This window comes from Ylistrum balloti, unplaced genomic scaffold (genome assembly GCF_031769215.1).
Source record: "Ylistrum balloti isolate Yb309-2 unplaced genomic scaffold, AGI_CSIRO_Ybal_v1 Utg369636, whole genome shotgun sequence".
Classification (NCBI taxonomy): Eukaryota; Metazoa; Mollusca; class Bivalvia; order Pectinida; family Pectinidae; genus Ylistrum; species Ylistrum balloti.
Genome location: NW_026781899.1, coordinates 1,113,426 through 1,134,171, shown reverse-complemented (window position 1 = coordinate 1,134,171; position 20,746 = coordinate 1,113,426). Strand labels below are relative to the sequence as shown.

At 35.1% G+C, this 20,746-nt stretch overlaps 1 protein-coding gene across 1 annotated transcript; it reads left to right on the top strand.

Moving 5' to 3' along the window:
- Positions 1–2,690: 2,690 nt before the first annotated feature.
- Positions 2,691–18,988, top strand: LOC132553438 (prolyl 4-hydroxylase subunit alpha-1-like). The gene is made up of 14 exons (XM_060217685.1): positions 2,691–2,820; positions 4,568–4,700; positions 6,451–6,617; positions 9,043–9,347; positions 9,806–9,857; positions 10,550–10,686; positions 12,929–13,024; positions 13,695–13,765; positions 14,288–14,384; positions 15,034–15,091; positions 16,160–16,224; positions 16,540–16,608; positions 18,302–18,398; positions 18,909–18,988. The coding sequence occupies exons 1-14, from the start codon at positions 2,691–2,693 to the stop codon at positions 18,986–18,988; spliced, it is 1,557 nt and encodes a 518-aa protein (XP_060073668.1).
- Positions 18,989–20,746: the final 1,758 nt, after the last annotated feature.

Genomic DNA, 20,746 nt, shown 5'->3' with positions numbered 1-20,746 from the left:
TTCCGGTCCTGAATTTATGGAAACATCTGGTTGGAAGGGCCTAGTGTTGTGACATCGAGGTTTTGGACAACGGTGTTGTCGACTGCTACCAACGTTTCGAAAACAGGCGTAGTCAACTGGTACTGATATTTGGCATCGATGTAAAAGGGTAGACCCGATTTCAAGTGAAAGCCTGGTAATATTTTCCACTGGCAGAGATTTTGATGAAAATTATCGTTGTCACATGACTCTGACTTTGTGAGGAGGGCGTGGTTGTCGTTTGTTCATAGATATTGTGTCAGTAGCGTTATGTTCACTGTGTTGCTGTGTATACGTGTGACACTGAAAAAAGAGAACGTTGTATTGGAAAAGCATCGATGTCAACAGCCAGTGAAGAGAACCAGTGTGTGTATGATATCTGGTTACTAGGCATCAAAGGGAAGCCAGCATCAGCAGCACAATAACGCTGCTGATAATGACCGTCACATACACTGTATCATACCACATTTCCGAGGAGAGGGCGTCACGTGGGTAGGACTAAGATGCTAGGATTAGCGTCAGAAAATTATACAGACCGTGCTTAATCAGCATTATACTGTAATTCTCTTCCTATTTACAGGTATACAGCTCCCTTTGCTTATATTTACTGGTTTAATGGATTAAAGGCTCTTTTTGCTCATGTAAAACGCTTTAATGGATTAAAGACTCACTTTGCTCATACTAAATGGAGTAAAGGATTAAGGGCTCCATTTGCTCATACTAAATGGTTATCAGTCATCAGGTACACAGCCTTAAATAGTCAGGTCATAGGAGACCTGAGAAGGGATATCCCTGCTTAACTTCTTAAATACAAGGCTCACAACTTATCAATCAGCCCTCATATATTCATTAAAACCATTCAAGTAGACATACTGGTGCGATTTCCATATAAAAGCGGGATTCAAATAACATAACTTCCCCATATGGTCACCATGATGATCTCATTGAGAAATATTCTATTTCTGTTCGTGACATGAAGCTTGATGACTATTTGATGTTCGTTAGTTTGCCTGTTGGCTCTGTTGATGTATACCTTGTTCTCATTCAGAGCGCGGCATTACATACTTGAATTGACCAAAGTTTACATGGCGGGTGTCGTCGATGTATACATTGTTCTCATTTGAGAACGTGACATTACATACTTGGATTGACCAAAGTTTACATGGCGGGTGTCGTCGATGTATACATTGTTCTCATTTGAGAACGTGACATTACATACTTGGATTGACCAAAGTTTACATGGCGGGTGTCGTCGATGTAATATACGCTACATAGAATCTTATTAGAACGTGACATTACATATTCCTTTACATGGCGAGTGTCGTCGATGTATACCCTTTTGAGAACGTGACATCACTGACGACCAAAGTTTACATGGCGGATGTATGATGTATACCTTGTTCTCATTTGAGATATCATCAAAATTTGTATTTAAAGGTACAATGCAATGCATTTTTGTCTCTTGTGTGCAATAAAAATACAATTCGTCGGGCGTATAAAAGTAAAAGTTGATTTCTAGTGGTTTAAAGATATTACCCTGTCTATCAGATCAGGACATAAAGAATTGCTCTCCAAAAATTAAATTATACGGTTTTTTAAGTATAGGTTTTCAGCAATGAGAACTTTGTTTCGAATATCAACATCTTACATCCTTATCATTTTTATTATAAGTGGTTGTATATCAATTTATTAATCAATCAATCAATCAATCAATCAATCAATCGATCGATCGATCAATCGATCAATCAGTCGATCAATCAATCAATCAGATGATTATGATTTCAGGAGGCTCTTCCAGAATGTAAAAAACCGTATAATTTATTTTTGGAGAGTGTCGCCTATTGTTGTAGTTTAAATTGGAGTTGCCTCCCTTCCAATGATATTTTTGGTTTTATGCAGACCCAACATCTTTTGTCGTGCACCTGAAGTCACCTATTGGGTTTTCTTTTGTCATGTTGAACACAAAAAATATATTAATATAAGAATACTTATAATACTTTTATGTTAAAGACCGAAGCGATTATATAACAATTGTTTTGACAACATTTTGACTCAATTCGATGGTCTGACTACGCGAGGTATTGTACAAGGTTTACTTGCCGAACTATATACTATAGAATCCCATTAAAAATTCTGCTCAACGAATTCTGAATGACTTATCGACTACTTTTTCCTTAAGAACACAAAAAATATATTTATAAGATTACCTTATAATACTTTTACGTTAAAGCAAATAGCGATTATATAACAATTGTTTTGACAACATTTTGACTCAATTCGATGGTCTGACTACGCGAGGTATTGTACAAGGTTTACTTGCCGAAATATATATTCAATTATCAATATTGTTTCCTATCTCACAGATTTGATTTTTTTTTGTTTCACCATGACTACTGTATCATTTGTCACAGGACTACAGTATTAGGACAGAGTGACATTTTAAATACAGTAAGATATGAATACTTATCATCAGTTAGCTTGTGATAATAATAATAATAATGAAATAATAATATTAATAATTTAACAGTGACCAGAAGATAACAGATCTACTCTTATTAAGCCGATTAAATGTACAGTGTATTGTTGTTTCCTACGCAGTTGCCATGACTACATATGCACGCGTATGGTAATGCCCTAATGTATCCACCTTGCATTTGAAGAAATCAGCCGTCATGTCTGCCAGGAGAAGGAGGTCTAACAGTCCATATGCGGTGACAGTAAGAAGAGGAGCAACACCTAGAGGACAAGCCTGGGGACAGGCAATGGACGAGGTCGAGAAGGAGCCCATGAGGACCAAGTGGAGTCAACTTTGACCTGGCAGAAGTTTCTACTGCCAGTTTACCTCAATCTACAGGTATTAATGTGATCCCCGATGTTAAGAGGTGAGCGTACTTGTCTCACGAGACTAGGGCCAAGTTATAGGAGTCTGCATATACTGATTTAGGCATCTTTCTGGAAACAAACAAGGAGTTGTTCAACACCTAGACCTTGACCCTTGTTAATTGTTTTTTTTTTAGTTAAAGATGAAATGAGTCAAGAACTAAATTGAGTTGATAGGAGCTGGAATCGATGCTTTCATCGTCTACACTGCCATGTTCATACAAAGACATGGTAGAGGTCAGGGAATGGAATAAAGAAATCATGACGTGCAATTCCGTCTTCGTATAGGACGTCAGCCAGATCGGGCCTTGGTAGTGGTTGATGGGGAGTTAGGACATGCCTGACAACTGGTATGTCAAAGGCTAGAGATTCATTGCAGCAAAACAAAAACATCTGCGTTTATTTGTTGTTGCTATCAATGAAATAGCCCTTGTTAGTTATTTATACTTCTTTCCCAACAAAGCGATGTCGCAAGCTTTTAAGGAAAATGTTAACGGTGGTTTCAAGCCCCATTACTCAGGTACTAGATCCTCTACAGAATAAAACAAATATGCTCTGTGTCATGATGCTATTGTTTCAAACAAGAGGTAGTAGTAGATAAGAGCGATATGTTTCTTTAAATGAATCAAATCTTAGTGTTTCACTGGCAAGTTTAGTTTTGAAGAAAACTCTAGAGGTTAGATATTAGTGCAAAACTCATAAATCATACCTAGAATCTAACAGTGTAAATGGTTTCAAAGATGAAACTCTAACTTAGTGCCGAGCCTCACAGCATTCGATCGATCACTATGACAAACGTAGAGAAGATGGGAAAGTCAGAAAAATATATGTAACATTTGCCTTTCCTTTGCTTCCCTTAGACAAGACCATGCGGTATTTACAAAGGCCCGAATCCCGCCTCATGTGCTCGAGATTAGTTCCAAAGTTTTTCGCCGAATCTTCTGTCGGATACCTCGTCAACGCCCGACTGTACGTTGATGATCTAATGTTAATTCCATGCTTTGATATTTGATTCCTTGTTCACCACTACCTCACCCTTTATCCACTGTTGTGTTCGTTCTATATGCAGCATAACTCTAAATTTGTATCAAAGGATACTTCATTGTTTTTTGTGCAATTTCCTATATTGCAGTTGGTTAACACTGCTGGTGGACTTTTGGTTTCCAAGGTTTGACGTAACCTGCTAGGCATGGTTCAGAACTTGAATTATCAGATATATGAAAGGTATGAATATGATTGAAATATGGAGCTGGTGCACCACCCCATCTAAATTCTGACTTTTATTTAAATCACTTTGGGTGTTGATCAGTCGCCTTCTAGGCTGCAACATCGAGGCCCCTAACATCACCGCAGTTTGTTTTACTGCATGACTCTACCCTAATCATAATTTTGTACCGAAGGAATTAACATCTTTGTATATAAGTACAGATGGATATTAAGCCAGAAATCCGAACCGAAACAGTATTTCCCATGGTTTATTAGTATACCAGCGGTAAATAAGGATATACATAAGTTGAGTTGAACTTATAACCGCAAAATTACAACTTGCTCGGGGTGACAGTTTAAAGATGTATAATGCGGACGTCAACAAATTAAGAATCACGTGTCCACTGAAAACCAGACATGGGGCTTATCTGGTGCAGTGTGATTTTCCTTTGGACCATTGTAGGAGCTGAGGTGTCCACTTCTGGGTACAAACTAGCCATTGTTTGTGAAAAAGAAAGGCACCTTTTGCAGGTGCTTGACCGATACGTCACGATAACTCTCAGCAACCAATCGCATGTAGATGAATCTGTGCTAAGGTATAGTCAATTACTTTACCTTAATTCCTACATTTGATAAATAGTGTCATAGCATCATTTAGCCAATAGGGAAAATTAATTTCAATTAACATTTAGATACTGGGGTTAATGGAGTTCATCATCTGACTAGAAACACGTGTTCCTATTGGTTCTGACATACCACGCGCTTTCATTTGAAATCTTGCCAATAGCAGTGATACAATCAGTGTGAAGTTTTGGTTTAACGCTGACGAAAGCATTGGAATCAGTCATATCGACATTAAATTAAGATATGGACATATTCAGGCGCTTGTGCTTGTCTCTAACAATGTTACTGTATAGATCAGCATCGCATTTTGTGAACGACAGTAGGTGTTATGAATCCGTGGTGTCGAGTTAAATAAACATTTAACATTTAATTATACATGTAAATAATAAATGAAAATATACTTCTTGTAGCTTGTTAAGAATCAAAAATATATTTTTTTAAAACAGTTCAAATGAATATATCTACCTTCCGGTCTGGATTTGCCAAAAACGTTAGCCTTCCAAATCGTTCTTTGTTGGTGTGTTCAGTCAACCATAAACATTTTTCCTTCGTGTACACAACTTTTCAAAGGTAAACTACGTTAGGGAAAAGGTTTGATTTTGAGAAAACATTTTAATGATTGTGAAATCTATAGGGACATCAGAATGCTGCAAACGGAGTCAGCGTGCACGGTGTCTTACAATGTGGATTAATTTTCAAAATGAAGAGGAATATCGCAAGCATCACAATTGAAGCTGTTCAGTTACTATCAACGCACCGTCAAGACCATTTTACTCGTACTGACATGAGGTTATAGGTTGAAGACTGCAACAGGTTTACGAAACAACTCCTAAATCTTCTGGATAGCCACATAGGCATTTAGGAGCCGTCTTGATGATGCTGGCATACGAGTTCCTGTAACCATATAAGACACTGTCAGCTGGGAGCCAAGTTGATAGCGCTTGAACTCAGGAATGGGCACCGATTCCTCTTACTGACGAGTCCAGATTCTGTCACCTGAGACGCTTTAGGGTATAGAGACAACCTGTGGAGAGGGTTCAGGCAGACAAGCGATACGGCTGGATTTCAATTATTGCGTGAGTAGTCATTAGTCGTGATGGGAAAATGAACCTAGATCTTCCAGAATAGTATATTTACACCCTGAATTTAGTGTGATGAAATCCTTGATGCTTATGTCAGACCTATGGCTATCGCATCTGACCTCATCATTTTAAATAATAATACGTGGCCACATACAACCAGAGTTACTGTACAGTATCTAAAAAAATACGGCCAACCGACTCGCCGGACCAAACTTCAATAGTGCTTGTGTGGGATATACTGAAAACAGTTAGCTCTGCCAGGACGGTTCAGCCAAGGGCACTCCGTGAGGTGGGAACAACTTCGACAGCTGAATGGAATGTATTCCACAAAACAGGAGACGAAATCACATTTGGGGCATACGCTGACGTAAAATGTGTGTTGTATATCTAGACGAGATATCCACATATTACTTACCATAATGTGAATAGATGTGCAACAATATATGTACTTGCGGAAGGATACAAATTCAAAAATGCTTATACACAACCGTCTTATCTGATACAGGCTTGTTTGTGACAACCAACAGTTTGTTGACTTATGTATATCACAAATACATCATATGTAAACTATTTCATGCATTCAAATTTCTCTAGCAATTAAATAATAATTGTACTAATACTCTTTTTGTTCGTTGTTAAGCTTCCTTATACATGTTAGAGAAGAGAGATCCAACGTTAAAGACATAGCTGAATGGATTGGTCATCCCATCAATGCCTACCACCTGGTCAAGAGGACAGCAAAAGACTGGTTAACGGTCCAGCAGAAAATCAACTGCAATACGTGTGTACCTACCATTGCAGCACAGGGTGAGTTCTTCTAACGTGTGAAATGACAATCTTAAGTATTGAAATATCGTCTTATAATATTTTATTCATATGATTCGGTGAGTATACGTTTTACATACATGAAAAGTTGACATCTGACCTTTATTATATCACTTTCCATGAAACATATTAGTTTTCCTTAAGTTGTTTGTAGAAATGTAAAAGAATCATAGATTATTTAAATGAACAAATAGGCACGTGTAAAATATATAACATGCAATGTACCTAATACATAATACACAGGAACTGATACGTGTTACTCAGTAGTGAACTTGTTGTGTACATGGTCTACTGAAATAGGATAAAACGTCTTATAACACAACCTGTAGAATATCTGAGTGTGACGTTTTGATGACTACACAGTCACCTTCATCAAGGAAGTGATCAGTGTAAAGTGTACTAGTGCTGACGTACGTACTGTGCGTAAGGATTCGAGCACTTTTTCGGTTCTGCTATACTCCTTTGTAAACTAAGGTCAAAAATAGTGTAACAGGTTACTAATCAGATTATAGGGGAGGGTGGGGTTGTGGGGGGCAACAAGATGGAGGCAATGTATTGTACTATTGTAGTTGACTCAGCTACGCTTGGTTTAACAATTGACCTTTGCTATCCAAGACTCCTCACACACATTAGTTTGTGTTTATCATTTCATCACACTATGCTTTATACTCAATATTAGCTGTCATTCTCACACTGTCGTGTTTTTATTATTTCTGGTGGTATTCGTTCATCCGTCAAACATCAGTAAAAATCATCTAAGCTTCCCAGCCTTGCCGCAGTTACTTGTAAGGGATACACATGAATATATTTCTAAATTCCTAAAACTATCTTCTCTTTATTTTTCGATGATTATTTTTTCACATTTATTTGTTAAAGAAGGTCGTTTAGATGTATAATTATTTCTATTTTCGATGTTTTTTTATTATACTATATTGTATTCTACATTTATGTTATTGTTTATTGTACTCTTCTCGTATGCACGCATCTGTTCCTTTCATAACATATAGTATCAAAAATGTTCCACTTTTATTCGTAGGACGAACAGAATTGCCATGAAAATATAACATCTTAGTTTATGTTCGGATGAACATATAGATAATGATATTGGAGGTGAATGGTGTATTTTGATAAAAAGTATCAACTCAATTGTTTGTTATCAGACTTTCTATGTTTTCGTTATTATTATACATTTAATTAAATATGGCCTTGCATCAGTTTCCTGCCCATTTAATCGTACAGCTCTGTTTTAACTGATATTGATTTTGTAGAACATAAAGAACACATATTTTGAATCATCTTATGTACCTAGAGACTCGACAGACCAAAGTAACAGACATTGCATGCTGCTTAAATGCTACTTTGATGTAAAGAGCGGAACTAACTTTCAAAAGAGCTGCAAATGAAAATATTCTGTATCCACTTTGTTGGTCGGATTCCGCATATCAGTTTACGAATCATTCTTAGGTCAATTTAATCTTGGAAGCTATCTGGAGAATTATGGCTTTTGTGTTGATTTCATCTTGGGCACAGTGTTAAAATGTTGATGTATAATGCTGTACGATCATTGAAAATTGTTGTCGACCACGTAACACACATCGGTTAGTACAACTGAAGTATCTACGGTTATGCATGCCACCATTTTCTTGTTCTAACAATGAAGTAAAATGTCTTCTTTTCTCAAAATTAAGACAGTTTTTTGAAGGGCTAGATTTTGTGCAATTATAACATTTCTTAACATACGTTACTATAAATGCGTTATATTAGTTATATTACCGTATTACCGTTCATCGGATTTGGACGTTAAATTATGTCTTCTATAGATCTCACAAATGCTAAGGCAATGATGTTAGGGGAGACATGTGAAAAACATCATTTACTGTGCCTGACAGGATCAAATGACCATATCATATCAAATAAACATATCGATGAACGTACACAGTTCTTTCCTTTTCTCATGCTTATTCTAAAATTCTAGAAAATTTAGAATTCTATTTATCCTGGAATCAGATTTTCCTCAGTCGCCTCTTAGGCTTCAAAATTTAGGCCCTTTGTATCTCTAACGAGACCTGGAAGGATGAAACAGCTGTATGATGCAGTTTGATACATTGTTTTTGTCAATTGTATCTTACTCTAAATTATTAAAAGGCACTATTCACTTGGGTGTCTTTATACAATATTCCTACACTCGTAACTATGATTGCATTCCCTGGTAACGGAATAATATCCAAAATAAATTTCACAACTGCTAAGACACTTATGTAAAGAAAGTCGTGTCAAAAACATCATTCAGTGTTTTAGCAGATGTAAATAACCAGCACCAAATTCTATCGAAAAGACATTATTATTAAACATAAATAAACAAATCCCTCCTTTTCTCTTTGCCAATGGTTTACTCTTCATCTTTCAGAATTCTATTCATCCTGGAATCAGACAATAGATAGACAAGGCGTTTGGACGAGTAGCAATGATATCATGATTGCTGAGAAAGGCTTAGCAAGACTTTATGAAACCTACGCCATTGACTATAAAACTCTGATGTCAGGGACCATTTTAAACGTTAGCACAACCCCGTTAACGCCTGCAGATGCCATCAGTATAGCATTACATCTGGAGAAAGAGCCAAAAATCACGTGGATCGAAAAGTTACTGGAGACGGAGGAGATTTCCGATAAAGAGTCTCTACTTTACGATCTAGCTATGGCCTACCATATGGTAAGTAAACAATTGTATTCAAATTGCAAATAGAGTCCTGCGAAAATTGGGCTAAAATAAAACAAAATGTATATAACGACATAATTATGCAGATTGATGATAATTATAGAAAATTTTACGGTCTTAACATTAACCTTATCTTGACAAATTCTATTTCCTTGGGGATATTAATATTGATCGTACACGTTATTGTACCTGGTGTTTCTGTTGTTGTTGACACTGATTTCAATTGAAAGAGGACATTGATTGCCTTACGTGGAATAAGCAATATGTATGTACATGGCATATGCAATCAACGGTACAGAAAACGCCTACCCTTCCGGGGCCCGTTGCCTTTTTCTTCCATTTCCAGAAGTCTTATATTTATATTTCCATATTTTTTCTAAGTTTCAGTGACTATATGTTAAAATTAGGACTTTTATAAGTCATTATTTATTTTTCCTGTTTTAAAAAATAAGGTAAAAAAGTCCCAGAAAGCACTGGATATATTGACCAATCTACAGCAGACAAGTAAGTACCTTGATAACTTCATACCTTAATTTTCAATTCGAACGCGCCGTATATGTTATGCCATAATTTTTACAGAATGAAAAATGTTCCTATGAAATGAAGAAATAGTAGGAAAATACATAAGGAACCATGACTGTAAGATATAAATCAGAATGTTGTCATATGACAAGTGAAGCTGCGTTCTTCGACCTTTCCGTTATTCCAAGATATTTGATTTGTGCTAACTTAATAGATTTACATTTATTCTTCAGACCGCCGAGGTGATTACGCTATACGTAGTATTATTTGGCTGCTGCATCTTGCAGTCTAAATTATGACCTTTTTTTCGATCACTTTGGATTTCCTAAGTCGTCTCCTTTGCTTAAAAAATTGGCCCTTCGCGTCATTGACTAGTCCTAGAAGGACGAACCACCTGTATGATGCATTTTAATTCTTTGCTTGGCTTGACTGTATCTGAATCTAAATTCGTACTAAAAGGTGAAATTCACTTGTTTGTCGCTTTTGTACAATCTTTTTCTTTGCAATAACATACAAAAAGTAGCCCTTCAGTTAATTAAAACCAGTGAAAAATTGAAGTCTGTTTCGAATTGTCATGTTATACATATGTGTATCCATTTTTTAAGAACAAACATTTTCTGACAAATTTAGGAATTTTATTAGCTAGAAATTTCTTGGTAAACCTTTTGACACAGGTACCCGACCAATGAAAGGCATTATAAGGATTGTCAGACAGGCGGCCGAGAAATATGTTAATGCCGAACCGTATGAGAGTGCTTTCCAAGAAAACCTAGAGAAAGTCTACAGAAATCTTTGTCAGGAAACCTCACAGGTATGACATTATTTTTTTAGTTCTTGTAACTTTAGTGGTTTCTGTTTTCTATGCAACCTGTCACCATACGGATAATTATTGCACTGCATTCCTACAAAGTTATCATTTAGTTAAGTTGTTTTAAAATCGGTATTTTAAACCTTTTTATATAATTACGTGATATACCAAATAGCTTTGCCAAGAGGAATATACCAAAGTGCAATTTTATCTCGGGATACCATTAGTAAATACCACATATGTATATTGTAGTATTTGCCTTCCTGTCTATGAACATTTTAAACCTCCTATGTCATGGGTAATAGACTATGATATCACAATGCATGGCCGTAAATCTTATTGATGATATAATGGAATGTGTAAAAGTGACCTATCCTATATCATCTCAGCAGTGCGTTCTTTAAAGAACTGTAGATAGTAAATTACACTGGAATACATTTCTGGGATGCCTGCGGTTCTTTTTGGTGTTATATCTTGAATCAACATATTTGGGAACGCGATGCTACTTTCCTTGATTGACCAGGGATTACATTGCGATGAAACAGAAAAAGGTTTTCTTTTCCGGAACTGCTAGTCTGATTCTCCTTGTACTTTTTGCTCAAGGCATGTCTTAGATTCGTCGAATTTGGATGTGATTTAAGATTTTGTTGACATGTCGATTTTTTCTTCATTTGTTTACCCACCTTTCTGTTTTGTTGATATAAGCCACATTTTGTTACTCATGTACACATAATATGATTTTGCCAAACTGCATGTTTGCTATCTTTAAGGACTTTGAAAAATACTAAAAAACTCGAAATTCATATATATATATAGAATAGTTAATCGGCAACAAATGTTTGTTGATGAGAGGTGTTTTAAATTCATATAACTTATATAAATATGTAATATTACCCTGATGGATGATTGGACTTGAATCAATGACAATGTTAGGTTATCGCAAAAATAAAGGTATACTTCAAATATAAATGGCGAACAATGAAATAGCTTGCTGGACGAGGTGACTGGTTACGACTTAATACTTCGAAACTCAGCAGGGACACTTTATATCCATTTTTCTTTTGTTTCTCTCTTTTAATATTCTTTTTATGTAAGTTTGCTCTTTTAAAATGCTTCTCTCATGCCACTGTATCATGTGTTACAGGCTCACAGGACCGGTTAGGTTGCAATAACCTTGTATTAATATGATAATACTAATTTTCATATCAATGACCGTAGTCACAATATATGAACTGATCTTAGTACTTTTTGACTGAAGTAGACGATCTGACTACCTTGAGATATTGTATTATATTTACCTGCCGAAATATAGGCCATTGTGTTCCAAACCAAGCTGTCTGCAGTTATCTCCCTTTCACAAACGTTAGATTAACGTTTCATTTAATTAAAATTATTGATTATGAGTTGAGTTTGATCAATATCAATAATACCAGGATATACTACTTATCACTTAAAATGGATATTTTGATATTTCTTATATGATTGATGCAAGATTCGTCTTGTTCATTGATGCACAATACAGCAAGAATGCAATTATACACAATACTCAAGTCTTTGCGACTTATTTACATGACCCTCGAAATTGGCGTGAGGATATATATTTTGATGATTGATAACACATTTCAATTTGATTTTAAAAAGCAAAACAGTACTGATATTTTGCAAATACTTTGGCTACAACTCGGCTATTTTGTCTGATTCTTCAATTAACACTGGGAGTAAGACAATTTAGATACGCTTATAAATAAATACTAATTACCGGTTAGCCTGTAGTGATAATAATAGTAACAGGACTAGCACAGTTCCTATACTGCATGCAGTGCTTCCTCGCTCTTCAGTCAATCTGTACTCGTTGAACTACATGTCAATCTCTATGCCATGCGTGTGTACTTGATCAATTTTGTATTTATTTACGTATATAAACCTAGTTTTTATTGATCAGGCATAATATTTACTCACCATTGGCTACGACATCGATATTTACCCGTTTCTTTTAACTAAACATCATCATTCTTTCAGGAAATAAAGTCTGCGCCGGTCCTTCATTGTTACAACAAAGTAACAGAGATTCCCTACTACATTGCGAAAGAGGAAGTCCTAAACTACGTGCCACGTGTGTCCAGGTTCCATGACGTGGTATCAGACCACGAAATTTCACAGCTTATAAATATAAGCAAGTATCAAGTTAGTATTGCAGTTTTGGTAAATTTATTTCTTGAATTAAACTTTGAGTTTCTCCTTGTAGTTGCTTGTGACTACCTCACTGAACATAAGGCGGGAGGCCCGTCACATTGCATCCAGTGCAGTCAGGGTAGAGTGTCTTGCCGAAGAACACAACCACGTCAGAAAAGACAGGTCACGATCACTCTCACAGAAAGGACGTGTTAAACCCCGCATCTCGAATATTCATTTGAGGTTACGTAGATCAACGTTCTCAACGAATGGACTATCTTAGTGGATCTATGATATAACCGATATTGCATTCAAGTCACATATGATTCCAAATATGTGACACACCGATCAGCTGTTCAGCTGTTAACCGATCAAATGAGACTCAGTTTCTTTAAGACAAGTGGATAATGATAATTCGATATTTAGATAGATTCCATCGTGATTTTTCATGACACATATGACACAAAAGATGAAATCGTGATAAAATGCTCATGTTATATCAATCACTGACATTATCTTTAGCAGGCCAAGTTAATAAATATCCTTTGGAAAAGCCGCTTCTTTAGCAACCTTGGCTCTGCTGACATGGCAAACTTCATTGAACCTGTTTTTGGGTTCAGACTCAAAACAACCACATATAAGATAAGGAATCAGATTGCACGTGACGCCATCAGCGTTGTGATAAGATATTTACTGTAGTAAATCTGATCTTATCGAATCTGATTGCTTATCGAAGGAAATTTATCTTATATTTGCAATTAGCGAGAAAAATTGAGTGTTTTATCCAATATAGCGATAATTCAAATAATATTGTCTTGTTACTTTCATAACTTGTGTAGATGAAGCCAGCTAATGTTGTCGCACGCAATGGTAAATCTGTCCCTACTTACAAAACCAGGACTGGAGAATCGTAAGTATGCTTTCAACTTGGAAAATATTGCAAGCTCAATATACAAACTCATCAATTCATAAACTAACTCGAGAAAGAAGCATTTTACTGTCGTTATTTGCATTCACCTGATGAATATTGTACAACCTTGCCATTATAATCTTTAACTTTTAACACTAACATCAATCTAGCGAAGTGTTGCATCGACTATCTTTTATAGATATCAAAGATGAGGTTTTTACTGACAAAAATGACCTTTTTGGAGTGACTTGGCTCAGATTATTGTCGCAGGCCAAGAAGTAATCCGAACTGACATTTAAACAAGGGTGATTAATTAAATAATTGTTTAACACTTCTCCAACCATTTAATTGACAATCTTAAATGAAGCTAACACTGAATGGAAATGTTTCATTTTATTGTGAAGGAGATGTAACTAAAAAATTGACAAAACAATTAATATCGTGATCATACGACGCTAGACTGCATTACAAATACGCCACATTGAAGTATTGCAAGGACTATTGTGTACCCTTTTGAATCAGAGCAGGGATAGATCCTTCAGAAGAAATTGCAGTAAAACTAGACAGGAGAATTACACTCTTGACAGGTCTGGATTCAGTCAAGTCAGACAACTTCGAGGTAAGACCTATATAGTGTTTGATATTTCTACTTTTATTGCATCGTCAAACCACATCAATGCAAAAAGATCGCTTACACTATTTTGCGCTGTGATCTATTTTAAGATTATGGTTTGTGCAATAGGGTCAACCATGACATCGACAGATATAAATGTAAAATCTCATTAATTGAGAAAGTGAAATACCGACCGAATCTTAATTTTTTCTCTTTTTCATTTTTTCGTGTTTGATCTGTTGTTTTGTTTTTTGTTTCGTTCGATTTTGTTTTTGGTAAATTCATCAACCTAACTTTAATCAATTCAGGTGTATTTTGATATTGACATTAAGGAGAAAAACCTTCGTATCATATACTCTTGTGTGTAATTAATGCCATATATGTTATTTCTCAAGTTGGAGTATTTGCGACAGTGTCAAAACCGGTTTATTTCGAGTTAGATAGTACTTTTTTTCTTAATCTCCCTGCAAAATGAGAATCAGTTTTACACCTTAAATGAATAACTCCTCCCATCTCTCAGGCATACATTTTGTTGTAGTCTGACAATGTCATATTTATGTATGTATGTAAATGTGTGTGTTTGTGCGCGGGGGGGGGGGGGGGGGGGTTGTTGTATCAACCTACATATAGAATAGATTTGTATGTATTCCACCAGGTAGTGAACTACGGACTTGGCGGACATTATCTATGGCATTTTGATGCACTAGACGTGAGTATATATCTATACCATACAAGAAATATCCAAACATGGTTAAATAAAGTCTTCATATCTAGGCAGATGCTTTAAAACTATTAGATCAAAATGGATGTAGAGATATCTGGAAGAAACATCTCGCTCAGCAGTCACCAATGAGATCAGATAGAGCAGAATCAGAACTGATCGAAACAAATGTCAAAATAGTGATGATAAAACGTAATCATATTCACATTTGATAAAACTATGTCGAAACATGAAAAACAATTTTCAAGGAGACTTCTGAACTCGTACAAGGAGAATAAGATCAGGCAGACGTATATTACAGACACAAATGTTTATGATCTTTTGTGTCAAGTATTTTTGTTCTTGTTTTATTGAATATGAGTATAGACTTTTATTAGGTTGACAAGTCTGTGTTTTCTTGATTTCTAATGACTAACGTTTTCGTCATGATATCTGATTGCTCGATTCCTTGAATTAAGACAAACATAGTTTTCCAAATGATATATCCTTGACCTATGTTCAAGGTCGCAGGGCACAAGGTCAAATGTGTTAAATCAAGCAAACGCATCGACTTTATCTTACTGACTCAAATTATATCTTGCTGATTCGTTTGTGTTTATGGTTTACTGAGAATACATGATTAATTATAGTAGGCTCGAAACGACCTGACACAGTTTATAAAAAATGACCTTGGCTTATATTCAATGTTACCAGAGTCAACTTTGTCCAAACGCCAAAAAAATCTCCACTTTTTTCATTAAAAGCAGAAGTCACCAACAATGATATGTACATTGCTTGTTTAAAGAGATACGATTGAGACCCTCTCTGAGTGTAAATAACATGTGGTGAAATTACTTTTGTGAAAATAAATTTATTGGATTAATGGTGAGCGTCTGGCTCTTTTGACTTTCATGACTTATCACTTCTGAATATTGATATGTTCTTTCTTGTCGAGAACGCATATCTTATTGTTTCTCGTACAGCCGCTGATATTAGGTATTTATGGAATAAATGTACATATGTCCGTTTTGTGATGATATAGCTCGTATGTTCAATTTTTATTGTCATATCTTACAGTTAGAAAACAAGAAAAATATTGATCGTGATTACGGACTTGGAGACAGAATAGCTACCTGGATGTTTTATGTAAGTATTATGTTATTAGTTTAATAATTTTCAACTTTCCCATATTTTTTGGAAATATTTGCTCAAAGTCTGTTTTACATTGTTAGCTGTTCTTTGTACACATTTAGACTTTTACAGAAGACGTTTCACCAAGACATCATCTTAATCAAATTGTTCTGTCAATTTTCTTCATACAGTTATAACATACGGACATTTCTTCAAGATTATCAAACTACTTCTATCCTTTGATATTATATTGTATTTGTATTCGATTTCCTTAACAAAGAAAATAAGCTGGTTCTGATGCTCAAATACATGTTTTGTTTACAACTTTAGTTAAGCGATGTACAGGCAGGTGGCGCCACTGTCTTTCCCAGATTGAATCTGAGGATACTCCCAATAAAAGTGAGTACTCTAACCCAGACTGAACCTGATAATACTCCCAATAAAAGTGAGTACTCTTACCCAGACTGAACCTGATGATTCTCCCAATAAAAGTGAGTACTCTTACCCAGACTGAATCTGAGGATAATTCCAATAAAAGTGAGTACTCTTACCCAGACTGAATCTGATTATTCTCCCAATAAAAGTGAGTACTCTTACCCAGACTGAACCTGATGATTCTCCCAATAAAAGTGAGTACTCTTACCCAGACTGAACCTGATGATTCTCCCAATAAAAGTGAGTACTCTTACCCAGACTGAACCTGATGATTCTCACAATAAAAGTGAGTACTCTTACCCAGACTGAACCTGATGATTCTCCCAATAAAAGTGAGTACTCTTACCCAGACTGAATCTGATGATTCTCCCAATAAAAGTGAGTACTCTTACCCAGACTGAACCTGATGATTCTCCCAATAAAAGTGAGTACTCTTACCCAGACTGAACCTGATGATTCTCCCAATAAAAGTGAGTTCTTACCCAGACTGAACCTGATGATTCTCCCAATAAAAGTGAGTACTCTTACCCAGACTGAACCTGATGATTCTCCCAATAAAAGTGAGTACTCTTACCCAGACTGAACCTGATGATTCTCCCAATAAAAGTGAGTACTCTTACCCAGACTGAATCTGATGATACTCCCAATAAAAGTGAGTACTCTTATCCAGACTGAATCTCCTCTTTCCAATCTGAGGAACTCCCAATAAAAGTGAGTGCTCTTACCCACTGAATCTGAACCTCCCAATAAAAGTGATTTCCAATCTGATGATACTCCCAATAAAAGTGAGTACTCTTATCCAGACTGAATCTGAGGAAACTCCCAATAAAAGTGAGTACTCTTTCCAATCTGATGATACTCCCAATAAAAGTGAGTACTCTTATCCAGACTGAATCTGAGGAAACTCCCAATAAAAGTGAGTACTCTTTCCAATCTGATGATACTCCCAATAAAAGTGAGTACTCTTACCCAGACTGAATCTGATGATACTCCCAATAAAAGTGAGTACTCTTATCCAGACTGAATCTGAGGAAACTCCCAATAAAAGTGAGTACTCTTTCCAATCTGATGATACTCCCAATAAAAGTGAGTACTCTTATCCAGACTGAATCTGAGGAAACTCCCAATAAAAGTGAGTACTCTTTCCAATCTGAGGATACTCCCAATAAAAGTGAGTACTCTTACCCAGACTGAACCTGATGATTCTCCCAAAAAAAAGTGAGTACTCTTACCCAGACTGAACCTGATGATACTCCCAATAAAATTGAGTACTCTTTCCAATCTGAGGATACTCCCAATAAAAGTGAGTACTCTTTCCAATCTGAGGATACTCCCAATAAAAGTGAGTACTCTTACCCAGACTGAATCTGAGGATACTCCCAATAAAAGTGAGTACTCTTACGCAGACCTGAACACATACGAAAGTATAAAAACAGACAATATTACCAGTCAGGAACTTTTAAGCAAATCAAGAAATAATATTTCACACTTTAAAGTTTCTGTCCATGTTTTATTTGCTATCATTTCTGACAGTATCATACACTACAAACAACAACTTCAATATGTTCTACTTATTTTTGTTTTATCTATCATCAGGTTAAAAAAAGTCGAATTCTTTGTATTACATATTTAAGTATCATATCTATTGTAATTTCAGGGGACTGCTGTTTTCTGGTATAACCTTCTACCAAGTGGAGAGCGTGATGATCGGTCACTGCATGGGTCCTGTCCTGTCCTTCTCGGTTCCAAATGGAGTAAGTTATCAAAAATGAATAAATAAATAAAATAGAATGAAAAAAAAAAAAAAAAAAACAAATAGTAATGTTGTGAACGAACAGCTGATTCTTGACTTTAGTGAAACCCAATACAGAACTCTGTTTTGTGGAGTTTGACAGTCACGATATGATCTGGCTATTGCATTAGACCTGCAAACATTGAAATTATTTTTGTATGTTAGCTAGAACCTTAACTATCACAATAATAACAGCTTGTGTTGGAATAAAAGCAACAATTTCTTTATACTTTTTTCGATGTTCTTCAGGACAATATCATTTTAATATTTTTATATTTAGTCAATGTTCAGTAACCACGTCGGATATTCTGATTATTTTGATTTGATCGTACAACCATTGAAAGTGAAATAACTGCTGACCGTCAAATCTAAATAACAGATCAGTTTGATTTAAGTGTTCTAAGCTGTAAATCTTTAAAATTAGTAAGTTAGATCTCCTATGTTTACATACTTTCACGTTTTGTTTTTCAAGTTACTACCAAGTGGATACTTGAACACTGCCAGGAATTCCGGAAACCTTGTAGAATAAATCCTATGGATGAACATTTATGATTTTCGTAAGCTACAGCGTTGACTCGTATTTCTCAATTAGGATGAATGTGCATTTTCAATTAATTAATGTCCAAACCATCGACTGATTAAATGCCTTATTCAATTTTACAAAAAAAAAATGAATAGATAAAAAAAAACGAAAACAAAACAAAAGCAAAAACAAACAAAACATAAATTAAAAAAGTTTATAATCTGCCTTACATAGATTTTTTTACAAATCAAATCGTGCAACATTGTGCAATATGGTCAATGAAATTCAATTAATTTATCGGAGAACTGTTTATGTGTCAGAATCCCGCTGATAAAAGTATTGATTTATCCATTTTAGCTAGTTTGAAGAATGCTCCACACATTCTTCCAAAATGTAACATTTATCAAAATTCCTTCAATCCATCCGGTCGTTGTTAATGAAGATTATACAATAGAAACAGGAGAAAGTAACACCTTTCAGTACAGATTTAGAATCTAGAAATAGATGTATAGGGAAAATAAATGCATTTGAATTAAAGACGATCTTAACGAATTTTTGTTTTTGTTTTTTTTTTGTTTTTTTGTTTGTTTTTTTGTTTGTTTTGTTTTTGTTTGCAACCACAGTTGAATAAATATAGAAATGATTATTCTCTAACAATATTCTTTACTCCTAAAAGTATTTATAATATCGTGCAAAAGAAAAAACAAAAAAAAAAAATAGATTATAGAGATATTCTGGACCCTTGATTAAATAAATGTAGTGAATTTCACAAATTTGATCATTTCAAAAGAAAGTAGACTAGACTGTGTATCTTTTGAATCGAATCGCCAAACGAATGAATAAAAACGTGACATTTAGGTTACGGCAAACCTTTATTCAAATTTGCGACCAATTCGCAGCATCCGTAGGTAGGACTTACTACCTCAAGGTACGGTAGTGTCTGTTGCTGGTATGTTTTAGAATTAACTGGTTTCCTAGGTTTATCTCATGAAAGAGCGATCGTAGCCGTGTACTGATCCTTCCAGCGGCCGAGCGCGGTTGATGACGTAACAGGAAGTACTGATATATTCAAATTAACCTCCCCAAGCAAAACGATCAGTTTAACGTAACCACATTATATCATTGATTCATACATAGTGCATACCGAACGCGGAACTGATCTGCGGTGCGTGTTACATGGCATACAAGATGTAGCTTAGTTTGTCATCCATAGTCCTACCTATCTAACTTCTCAAAATATCATATCACAACACAAAAATAACATTTATTAAAACGAAACGAAATTTATTTATAAATTCTTTTATAAAAAAGAGTAACGCTAAACTGTACTATAAAAAGATTTTCTAGATGACTTGGTTCAAATTATTGAAATATTTGGTAATAGCTATATACTGAGTTTTCCAGTGGTGTTCACATCATTATTATTTTCCAAAATAAAGTATTTCTATCTTATTAAGGAAATACAACATACTTTAGCCCCACTGAAACAAAGATCATATGTATTTTGAAATGTTTAATTAATGTTTGATGACAAATAATAACCTTTAATAAAAAAACAAACAAAAAACAAAAAACAAAAACAAAAAACAAAAAAAAACAAAACAAAACAAATAAACAAACAAAAGACAAAAAAAAAAGAAATAAAAACTAAACAAACAAACAAACAAGAAAGAAAGAAAGAAAGAAAGAAACACGATCATTTCATTTTCTAAATTTATTGTTTTAATGTATATCATTAATTTCACAAACAAAAATTGTACATTGTGTTATCGAGTTATTTAGATCTG